This window comes from Balaenoptera physalus (assembly GCF_965194825.1).
Source record: "Balaenoptera physalus genome assembly, chromosome: 6".
Taxonomy (NCBI): Eukaryota; Metazoa; Chordata; class Mammalia; order Artiodactyla; family Balaenopteridae; genus Balaenoptera; species Balaenoptera physalus.
This window is the reverse complement of record NC_138885.1, coordinates 58,722,173-58,734,585: the sequence shown is the minus strand read 5'-3', so window position 1 is coordinate 58,734,585 and position 12,413 is coordinate 58,722,173. Positions and strand designations below refer to the sequence as shown.

Here is a 12,413-nt window from a genome sequence, read left to right as displayed (position 1 = left end):
TTGCCATGTGTCAGCTCCTCTGATAGCAGGAGTTATCAACTTTGAATTCCCCATAGCAAATAGCATAGTACTTTACACATACTAAGGCCCTCAACGCTTATTTATTACGTGAGTTAGTAAAACAAATGCTTAGGTACATCAGAAACAAGGGTGGTATGAAGATGACATTTTATGCTAATACTACATCAAATTATATAGTACAATGTGGGAGAGAATATTGTAGAGTAGAATAGTAGAGTATCTTGGAGAGGGCCAGATGTGGTGTTCACCTTGGCCGATTGACTTATGTACTTCGTGGACTTGGATAAGTTTTTGCAATGCATACTTGTATCTGAGACCATTTTTAGCCGTCTGCTCTTCTGGCCTCGGTTTCCTCATCTATTGAATAGCTAGTACCTGCTTCATAGACTTGTCATGAGGAGTCAATGAAAACTAGCTCAATGCTTGGCTCGTACTGGGTGCTCACTTAAATATTATTACTTATCATCATAATACTTATTATATATTATTTTCTGTGTTATTCTTAATTCACATTGAAACTTTGATATGCATATTTTGAGTGACAAAATTCACTCTTGTTCTATCAAAGTGTTGAGCAAAGAACAAAATCATGTACAGTGCTATTCTATAGTATTTCATTGTTGACCTTGCTATATTGTTTGCAACCCTGTTATATCAAAATTTAATTTGGAAATAATGATCTGTGACACAGTCTAAGGAGAATGCATCTTAGGCCCAGTCCTCTGCAGGAGCAGTTCACGGAGTATTTCTCATCACCTGCCTTGGGCTCTTCCAGACCGTACACAAAACTGATATCCTTGATCCTCATAGCAATCCCCAAATTGTTGGCCATAGCTTTTTATCCCCATTTAGCAGCAGCTGAAGAAATTAAGGCTCAGGTGACAAGGTTAGTGAGTGGTGCAAGCCATTTATAATAATGGTAAAAAAAAAAAAAAAAGCATGGGCTAAAGTTAAAGTTTGAATCAGCATCTACAATAACTAGGAAGTGAGATAAAGCACAGTCACTAGGAACACGTGGAAAAGATTGCTGAAAAATGAGACTCTGCCTGTTATTAAGTGTGAGTGTCGTCTCATTAGTCTTTCAGCCTGCTGACTGTGAAAAGAGTATGTGAGTTTTTTTCAAAGACCTTTTTGGCAACATAGAGTCACAAAATGCCACATTTCCCTCTTCATGGTTTTCACTGAAAATTTATAAACTTCAACTTTCAAGAGTTCCAAAGAGATGACCTATCATACTTCAGCAGTTCACTGTCTGTAGAATATTTTTTAAGGACAGGTATGTTGCACTGTAGTGAATATAGAGCCTGGACATTGTTTTGACTTGAAGGATTCATTTTAGTGTTTAAAAAGCTCTATCATGTGATGTAAAACAGCATCTCTGACTCCCCATTCGCCTAGACTTCAAAACTTGCAGTCGGCTTTGAGAACCTCACTCTGTATCTCCATCAGTTATCAAGTTCTGCGTATTCTTTTCTCTTAATCACTTTTCAAAGCAAATGTCGTTTCCTCCTTGAAGCCTGCCGTGATCTCACCTCTGATGTGTAGTTTCTTCTACCTTGGTGCACCCCTGGTACTTGGCATTTAATCACAATGAGACTCAGCCCTTTACTGAATGTGATTTTTAATTTAAAAATGAGTATCTCTATTTCACTGTGAGGCAGTGACCATATCTTACTCATTAGCATGTACTTATCACCTAACACACTGCCTGGCACATAGTGGGTTCTTTGCCTCATGATTTAGTGGAATGAATTGCTTTGATTATGGTGGAACCCTTTCTGAGACCAGAGATAACACTTCTTTGTAATATTCAAGCCTAAATTGAGAAAAGAAGAAAGAAAAATTGTAGATAATAAACTTGAAATTATGTAGTAACCATGGGCTTTGTTATTGTGTGCCTGCCAAAAAAGTGACTCAAGGTTAAACCAAAATCTTTTCCTTCACAAATGGTGACTCCCCTCCCAGTATTAGTAGATTTTTGTTGGTAGTTTTATTTTAAAAGACCATGATGAACCTAGTAGGATAAGAATAAAATGAATGCCCACAAATTAGATCTGTCTGTGACTTTTTTATTAAGTGAATTCCCCCCCAAGCTGCCATTGTGAGAGAGCTGTGTAGGTTTTGAAATTCAAAGTAGGGAACCCTAGAGTTTGTAGTGTCTCTTTTTTTCTTTTGAGGAATATGAGATCACCATGCATATAAAACACACCCAAATGAACTCTGCCCAGTAGCAGTCTAGATAATGAAATGGAAAGTTTGTATCTGAGTTGCCGAGAATCTCCCATTTTGCCCTGTTACTACGACAACCACTTTGTGATCTAGAAGTGACAGGGAGCTCCCCTCATGCTGAACGCAGCATGTCATTCTCTGTGTCCTGGTTGAAGAGCACTGAGTAGGTGCTTGTTAAGGAATCGGTCCAAAGGGATTTTATAATATGAAAACTCAGATTAGTTTTAATATTGCAATACTTCTTGTCATTTTTGTGTTTCTCTTACTCTTTATTTAGACATTATTGAAAATTTTCTCATTAACCAGAAATGGACCCTTCTCCAACCCTCGAAAATACTGGAATACAATTTTTAGTTATTGTAAGAAAAAAGGCAAAATGGTTGTTAAAATTTTGAGAATGCTTTGAGCATGATTATTTAAATGCTTTGAATTGAATGAAATATGCTCAATTACACAGATCTGTGCTTTTAAAAAACATTAGCATTTGCAATTCATATGTTGTAGTTTTATGCCCCATTTATATTTAACAGTATTATTTAGGTTGATTGTTAAGGTAATATTTAACAGGAATAGTTAAGTGTGTAGCTTCAAGGATAGCTAAAAGGTCCATAATACAGAAATTTTAGCTGTTTGGGAGACGAAATACATAAATATATATTAAAATCCTTTTATTATGACTTGTAAAGTTTAACACTTTTGGACCAATTCTAACTTCAGGATTATTTTTTGTGCCTCATATAATATGTTTCAATCTACCCATTTATCACTTTTATGAGTAGCATAAGTAAATTTAGTGCATCTGCATATTTATACACTTTAAATAGACCAATGTAAACAGTTTCTTATCTGCCATATGTTGAAATGTTTTAGTAAAGTAAAGACATAACTGCCTAGTCAACAAAGAATGGCATTGAATTGCACTGTTTTGGAAAAAAAAAAGTTAAGTGAACTAGATGGCTGTTAATCTGGTTCTTTAAATATCATAAACAAAAGTATCAGAATGTGTTTCCAAGGACAAAGGCGGAGTTTTCTGGGCTTTGATTGGTTGCTGCCTTGTCCTGTCCCACAGCCATCCTTAATTGGCTTTGGTAGATTGGAATCACATAAGCAGAGTGACATTTATTACTTTCCTAGTTGTTTCTTTGCACTGAGCCCCGAGATTCCCAAGGAGTAACTGTAAAAGATTTCTTTCATTTCGTCCATGATCTACGGGAGGGGATCGCTCTAAGAGCAGGCATGAGTTTGAGTGCAAGAAGAGTCACTCTGCCTGCAATAACGCCCATAGTTCTACAGAAAAGGGTATGTGACTTGTGCTTTTTTTTCTTTTCTTTTTCTTGCCGTTTTTTAATTTCCTGTTACTGTGTTTATTAATGTGTTGGAAACTTTCGTTACATATCCTGAGAGAAGCTATAATTCATTGAGGCTATAGGTGATTAAAGGATAGATTATTGAAATTAGACTAATTATTGAAATTAGACTATTAAAAAAAAGCTGGGCCAGAACATCTCTGTAGTAAAAAAAAGCTCCATGTGAAAGTGGTTTGGTCTCGATTTCAGGGCATTGTGATAGAGACTGTATTGAAGATTTTTCTTTCTTTTTTTTTTTTCCCTTCTACTGTAACTTCAGGCCTCTTTGCCTTTAGTTCAATAGGCAATCTGCTAGCTATTATGTTTTATATTTGTTTACTAAGGAGCAGATTCTTTGTTTCACTATACTTCATAATACATCCATCTTCATTGTTGAATGGACTATATAATTGTTTTACTGTTTAAAACATATGGCACCAGTTTATTTTCCTCTGGTTTTCTACCCATTTCTATTGAGTTTCTGCTTACTTGCTTAAGAAAAACTTTCCATTAAGTTCCCTTGTGAAAAGGCTTTCTGTTAATTATTAATGCAGTCAGTCCTGTGTGTGAAAATATTTTGTCTATTGGTTTTTTGTAAAGTTTATTTCTATGTCTTACTTGCCACATCGTATTTTATAAGGTAATAAATACACCATGTAATGTAGCATTTAAGTAAAGCTGAATATACTGAACTTCTCTTGTAAATACACCAAATAAGAACGGTGTATTGAAATCCTTAAAGAATCAAATCTGTTGTATAGAAAAAAAAAAAGCACCAAAACACATTTTGACACTGTGCTTTCTGAATGGTTTTGGTGACACTAGAAACTGTAATGTTTATTTCTGTACCTGACTTTTAATGGTTAACTATTAGTGTATTTCATTAAGTCAAAGGTCATGGTTTAATTTATTTGAAAATGACACATCTTACAATTAGGGTGTCTTTTAAAAGAAGTGTCTCTTTTTATTGTTTTTAATTTTTAGGTTTTTAATTTATTTTCTTATCCAGTTGACTACTTATTCACCAGGGACATTTTACTTGGCAGTAAAACAGTATATGATAATTTTGCCAACATTTGTTCTTATCTTTCTTGATGTCTTTCTTTCATCTTAAGCAAATTTAATTAAAAATATTTTGCTTTGAGCTGGAGTCTTTACTTTGATTTAGACTTAGTAGTACATTAATAATGACCATATAGATGACCTGAGTCACTGGCAATGTGAAAAGGTATAATAGCATATATCAAATCTATATCCTTATGTTTGGATTCTTCTTTATCCAGTTAATACTGCAGTTTGGATTAACCAAGAAATTTTCATCATGTGGTTTTTTTGCACAACATGTTGGTGTGGTGGAAAGCATGCCACCTGGATTCTCCATTTCCTAGCTGTGTGATCTTGGGCAAGTCATTTAAACTCTCTGAGTCACTACTTTCTCACCTATAATATAATAGTGGAGAGATTTTCATTAAATGCTCTCTTCAGTCTTATTTGTATCTATAATTCTGTGACTCAAATAATATATTTTGAATTTTCATAATTATAATAAAGTATTTAAACCATTTCTTATTAGAGTATAAAACATTAGAAGAAGATGCTATCATTTTCAAGGATTTGGAGCAGTTAATCTAGAGGAAATTTGTATGAGTAAAACTTAGCTAGAAAATAACATCCAGCACTGGTTGGTAAGTAGCAAAACAAGATTACTCTGCAAAGCTGTGATTATAATTGATGTTAGGTCTGAGCTGCCAATGGATACATCATTGTGATTTCTCTTGGTTCTTTTATAATAAGCTTCTAGTCAGGTTTCTATTATAATAATTAACATAAGTCAAAATTCCCTAAGCCCAAGTCCATGTTATTCCTTTCCAGTTGGTACACATATTAAATGTTCATATAATTTAGCACATCATTTGCTGAAAATACTTAATGCTATTTCTTTCTCCCGACAGTTTAATCCCCAGAGGACCCATTGTTGATAAGACTGTTCTGAAAATCTTAGTATCTCTTATTTTAGGAACTGGGTGTTTTTCTGACTAAAAAATATCCATCTGCTCTGGTTACACCATGCCTTTTTTTTCTAAGATAGGAAATTATTCCACACTTGTAATTAACTTGTTTTCTATATGCACCATAATTTAAGATGATACAAATTAATACAAGCATTTCTCAGTATTTTGGGGGCAGCTTCTCATTTTCCAAAGAACGTAGGTGCTTTTCCCACAGGTTTGGCATAGAGTTGGCACATCCTGAACGAGTGGTTCTTGCAAAATAATTTGTCAGCTGGAATCCTAATCATTTGAAAGGCTGAGGGCATTTCTGAAAATGCTTAATAGTGCTAGGGAGTAATTTTCTTATCAGCAAGTATATCTGATCTAAGTGGGCATAAGGTCTCCTGAGATTGGTTGGGAACTTGAACTTTAAACACGGCTCTTAACATGGTATGGGTCTTTTTTGTAGCACATCAAATATACTTTGATCTTTGAGGAACAGAGTAGTTCAGTGGACTCTCTATCAAGTAAATTGGAAAGAAATTTTTGACTTTTTCTAATTCTATCAGGATCCAATTTCCTTGATTCTAGTAATCAAGGTTCCAGTGAAGAAAGTTTCATCATCTCTCTCAGAAACGATCGTATCCTCATCAAGTGTTCTGAATGAGTTCTTCACCTCATAGCATTTTTCTCAGATAACTACTAGGTTATGCCTTTTTTTTTTTCAAATGAGAAGACTGAGTCTCTTGGATGTTGAGTGACTTATGCAAGGTCACCCAGAAGGTCAATGGCAAAGCTAGAAATAGAATCTAGGTCTTGTGACTTCCACTGTGTTTCTCTTATTAGATATGTGTTACCGCCTGAAATTAATATGTTAATGAAATTGCCTTATGGTGTGTATAACGGCCATTCAACTTCTAGTCTGGAATTAGCTTAGGCAAATCTTTTCATCTTCCTCTGCACCTCCACCAACTCCCATATGCTCTAGTGTAGAAAACATTTTATTCAGACAGCAATTGTAAGCAACAAAGTGTGTGTGTGTTTGTGTGTGTGTGTGTGTGTGTGTGAGAGAGAGAGAGAGAGAGAGAGAGAAAGGGAGAGAGGGAGAGAGTAAGAGAGAGAGAGATGGAAAGACAGTTTTACCCAGCGCTCTAATTGGGTTCATTACATCAAGAAACTATTTTAAGGTCCCAGAGAGTTAACAAAAACTCAAGCATTGTAAGGCTTATACTAAGTGCAATATAAAATTCACATTCTTTTTATATAAAGGTTGGAAGGTCTGAAGGCCAGATGCCCGTATTCTGATTCTGTGGGTAGGAAGGTTTCTACCTCTGTCAGATTAAAATTGTTCTGCATATTGTTTCCAAGCATTTCTACATTCTTTAGCCATACTACAATTATGAGAGACTTTCATAGGCACACAAAATTCTAATGTGTCTTCCAGAATCTCAGAGAAAAAAGGAATACTTTTTGGAATATATTTTTTATAAGATTCAAATCATTTGAAAATCCAAAATTCATGAGTATAATATGGAGCAATGCCATTTATCAAAAGATCCAATTCCCCATCTATACAAGAGAATAGTTTGTTATATTCATTTCCCTCCTCATACAATTAGAATTATTGCTGTGAATTTCTAAAAACAATTTTGTAAAGAATAAAAGAATATAGATCATCATTATATCACTATTTTGCCCAGAAGCTTTTAAATACATACAAAATCAGTCCAAGTGAATGTAGCATTCGCTGTGCTTCGCGGCCTGGATGCACAGGGGTTTCCTCAGCTTCATCTGAAGCCTCCACTCCAGCACATCGATTTTCTCCTTGTGCTCCAAACAGGGTTTGCTGTTTGTCCTTCTGTACTTCTGCACCCAGTTTTGTGCTCCATGACCTGAGGACAACTCCAGGATCCTGTTATTGTCTGTGTCCCAGCTCAGGCTGTGGTACCATCCTGAAACCTTCTAAGACTGTTTCTTATTACATCCGTCTTAATGGTGTCTTGACTCGGGTGTCAACGGATGCACCTTTATTACTCATTTCTCAATGGAATAACTACTGCCATGTGACATCAATTTTGTTATTACCTTTTATGATATTTAAGTCTTATTAGCTCTCCTTAGGGTGTATCTTAAGCTTTCTGCCTTTTCATATTTGACTTTTAGTTTTTTCTATGGACCTTGTGCATGTTTTATATATTGCATTATTTGGTTTTCAAAATTTGTTGTATTTTGTCTTACAAGTAGATTTTACATTTTGAAGGGAAAGACCCTTTAAATAAAGTGCTTTGTCAGTTACAGGCTGAATTTAATTTCATGTAACCGGACAACTCAAATGACAGCATATTAAACAGGGGAGAGATTTATTTTTCTTTCACTTTACAAGAAGAATTGGTCCCAAGCTAATGTAGCCGTCCAGCAATGTCCTCAGGCAACCAAGCTCCTTCTTGCTTTCTATTGTATCTTCCTTAGTGTGGGTCCCTTTTCCTTTTATGGAAAGATAAATGCAGATCGCTAGTCATCCGGCTCACATTCCTGGCATACAAAATGGGAAGAACCAAGGGCATACAGGCTAGTTCTGCCAGTTATTAACGTGCCACTGGGGAATAACCAGGAGCTTCTGATCATATCTTACTGGCTAGGATTGTGTCACGTGGTCTGGATCCAAGGGAAGCCAGGAAATGTGGGCCTTGACCTCCACGCACTGCCCTTCTCATCAGAATTAGGAAATGGGGAGGATGGCTTTCGGTGGGGAACTAGCTGTCTCCACTGCAAGTAACTCCAGTGTATTAGGCATGCAGAAAATGTTTGTCCCTTGGATTTTTATTATTGTCTTGCCAGGTATAGAATAGAGTTATGCTTTTTGAACAAATGTATTCTATTGCTTGATTGGAGATTGTAGAAGGTGTAGTAAGTGGGGAGAGAGCAGATTTCCTGTGTAGGGGAGGGTAATGGAGTGCATAGATGGTGACCTGAGTTTAGATGGCTGGCTTGCTTGGAAAGTGGTTGTGAAGTGGTAGTGAGTACTGTTATTGCTGTTTACCTGGAGCTCTCATTCTCCCTAAACCTTGATCTTTCTTCTGCCCTTTTAATTTTTATACAGGGTAACATAGTTGCATATTCACCCAGGAAGGGTACCACATAAATGAATGGATTCTGTGTTTTCAAAAAATGTTTCCTTTCCCTAAAGGTGAGTTTTTACGAAGTGTGCTGTAGTGGAGATTGTTTGTGTGTTTTAGCCAGGAAACCCTGAGTTTGAGCTCAGCTCTGTCACTGATCAGTGTTGTGACTTTAGGTGTCTTCTTTTAAACCTTTCAAAAATTCAGTTTCTCTGTCTTGCGGATAATGATGCTTCCTCACAGAACAGTTGTGAGGATTAAATAGGATAAATATTTAGAAGTACTTGACACGTAGTAGAAGCTCAACAAATGTGAATTTCTTTTTTTTCCCCTCATCTGGGGAATGGCATGTTTTACTAGTTTCATAAACAGTTTAAAATCTCCCTATTACCGTGATTTAAATTTTTTTTTGGGGGGGGCTCTATCCTATTAAGTATTGATAGTTATCCAAAAGTTTTCTTGTAGCAAATGAATCAAACAAAAAGTAGTTGTCCTTGATACAATGCAGCCAGGGAACGAAAGACAGTATGCCTCTCAAATTCTTGTTCCCTCGGCTCACTTTCTGTATACAGACTCTAATTTGAATTAAAAAAAAATTAATCCAACTACTATATGCTGATAAATATATTTTTAAAAAAAACTGGGAATGTAGATTTAAATCGAATAAGATAGGTGGTTAGATTACTTCTTTCACTCTCCTAGGGAATATCAGGCAGGGACTTCTGGCTTACATATTTGAAAGAGGTACAGTTGTACCTAGTGTTAAGACATTGTTTCGGTAGACAGAGGTGACATTACTGGAATGTGAGCTATATGATGGTAGGGGCTGTGTCATCTTTGATCATCATTAGACTCAAGTGCCCAGCACAGGGAATGTACAAAGTTGGGATATAATTACTATTCATTGAATAAACACAATTTTTGAAAAAACAAAATTGGGCTTTTTTGATACTGACCTGTCATTGGCATTTCCATCTCTGCATTTGTGTCTCTGTGGCATTCATTTCCTTTTTCCTGGATTGCATACCTTGTGGTAAGAAGCTGTGCACTCAGGGCCCACCTCAGCCGGTCCACCTTGCTTTTTCATGAGCTCTGTCTCCGGCCCCTCTCTCCCTCCCAGCTTGTTCCTGTGAGCAATTTTGAGCACTCCCTGCCCTCCACACCAGTAGAAATAAAAACAGCTATACTGTGTTCAACGCTGATTACACTCTCTTTAATCCTCATAAGAACCCTACAAGATTGGTGGACAAACCCAGGCTGGGATGAGAAAAGTGAGCCCTGGAGAAGTTAAGTATCTTACCCAAAGCACAGTGCTAATGAATGACAAGTCAGGACTGAGCCCGGGTGGGCCCCGCCTGGCACAGGGGCTGCCTGTCAGAATTGATGGGCACACACGTGCTGCAGAGCTGCGCGTCATTGCGCAGCTGCAATGCCCCCTTGCCTTTCACCTATAGTCTACTCATCAGACAAATCTCACCTTTTTTTTTTTTTTTTTTTTTTTAACCAGTCTGTCTGTTGCCTTCCTAGCTATTTTTCCCTCGTTGTACACTCCAGTCTTACCTCAAAGATATAGTGAGTAAACCATATGTCAGAGTTCCTTGGAGCTCAATAGGAATCTCTTGGGACTTACTAATTTTGCTTTAAAAAATTTATAATAATAGTCACTCTTATGAATTGAGTGCTATCAGTTTGCCATCATTTTGCCCATTTTACAGGATGAGGAATCTGAGACTCATCATTGATAAGCTAATGGTGTAGGATCTGATCCCAGAGCAGATCCTGGAGCGTACCATCGCCACAAGCACCTGGACTGAACCTCCATGAGAATGAGGGCCATGCCTCGTATTAGTTTGCAAACTACAGTGTCTGGTCCACGTTTGGCAATGAAGGCAGATTAAAAATAGCTGGGCTGATTAACAGTCTAAGACTCTTGCTTGGGGGGAGCAGTCTTACGGCTGGCTCTCCTGGCTGTACCCCAGCACCCTAAGCCAAATCTAGAAAATAAGAATCTCTTTTGTCAGAAAAAAAGAAGTAAGACTTTTGGTTATTTCAGATATTTCGGGTATTAAACCCTCTGAAAGATAAAGATTTTTCTACCCCTGTATGATATTACAAATGCTTTCTCTTAAGACAGTTTCAAAAGAGCAATTAAAAAACCATTTTGGCTAAACAGCATTGTCCTATATTCTTGATAGCCTCCTAATTGGGCCTGCATATTTGGGCATATACATTCAGTTGTATTTGTGAAATATCAGGAATATTATTTTATAGTTTCAGAAGTGAAATTAGTTTGGGTGGTTCTATCAGGATTTGAAGAAAAATTTTGACATCACCATTCTAAATGCCAAGGAGGATCTCCAGCATGAGTTGCAGGAAAGGGGACTTTATATTATATACCACCTGAAGTGACTATATATATACCACCCCAACCCATCCCCAACCCTTCTTATTAAAGATGTAGACATAATTTATCTTAAAAATTCAAATAGTCAAGAATGTTTAAAAATAGATTTAAATTTTTTAGAAGCTTGCAACTATTTTAAGCAGTACCTCTATAGGGTTAACAATGTTAAAGTTGTAATTTTCAAAGCATTGTTTTCTTTCTCTATTTGCACCGAGAAATAAAGACTCCCTCTGCTGGCTGTTTCTGTATATGCAATTTTTCTGGCAAGTTGTGCTAAAAAAAGGGAAACACAAAGAATAACCTTTTTTGACATTCAAAAAGCTGGGTGCTTTGGGACATACATGCAACTTTATATTTGGGTTTTTAGTTATCTAATGCTTTTATGCAAGATGTTGTGTCGAAGCAGCAACTTAAAGCAGCATGAAAATTAGGTAAGCAGAGTGGAAAAGAACAGGATCAGGTAGGAGCCCAGAGATGGGGTTCCTTGGCTGGTTCTGCCAGTGACCAGCTGGAGATCCCCCGGTAAGTCAGATCCTCTTCAGTCTCAGCTTCTTCACTTGTAGAATGAGAAGATTTCAGGAGATGTTTTCTAAGAGTCCTAACCTTTAGTATTTTACGATTCTAACAGTATTGATTCCATTTCTTTTACAGGAATATACATGTTTTCCACTGATACACATGCTTTGCACTGATATAAAATAAATATTTAGAAAAGTGAGGGAAAGGTAAAATTACAAAAATGGATATAAATCGGTTATTCCTAGTGCTATCACAGTACGGGAATGTTAGATCTAGAAAGTGATAGTTTGCATGGTAAGTTCATAAAATAATACCCCCCAGATGTACCAGAAAGACTGAATATAGCATATTTCATTGATTCTATGGCACCTTAAATTACAAGAAGCATCATTATCTTATATGCTTCCAATTAAATTATGACATACCATTGATGGTAAGTTACATCTAAGTTACAGAGAAGTTAAATGTGAGAAGATGTGCTTTTAAAAATCAGTGAAATAAGGTAGTTCCTAAAAGTGCTTCAGTTGATGCCAGACAGCTCAAGAATTAACAGTAAAAAGTCTGATGTGTCCTGGACTCTGATAAATGTTCTCTTTCCTCTCCTCGTGTTTTCCCCTCTCTTCTAAACACTTCTCCCTTCACCACTCCCCAACTTGTCCTTCTTTCTCACTGTGTGAAACAGTTATTAACTTTTTCACTTAGGCATGTCTTATGGTTATTCTGGGAACAAACGACTGCTGAAAAACTGAAATGAGATACTGGAATAACATTGTGTCCAACATAAGCA

General features: G+C 36.6%; 1 protein-coding gene across 9 annotated transcripts in view; it reads left to right on the top strand.

Annotated features, from left to right (window-relative positions):
- GRB14 (growth factor receptor bound protein 14) overlaps positions 1 to 12,413 on the top strand; it is a 180,762-nt gene that overhangs the window by 108,003 nt on the left and 60,346 nt on the right. Inside the window, exon 1 of one of the 9 annotated variants that reach the window (XM_082465052.1) lies at positions 2,477 to 3,549. The exons of 7 other annotated variants lie outside the window; for them this stretch is intronic. In XM_082465052.1, coding sequence (XP_082321178.1) covers positions 3,487 to 3,549 — 63 coding nt within the window. In that variant the 5' untranslated portion in view covers positions 2,477 to 3,486. Of the gene's footprint in view, positions 1 to 2,476; positions 3,550 to 12,413 lie in introns of those variants that run through there. One more of the 9 variants, XM_082465054.1, reaches the window with a different exon arrangement.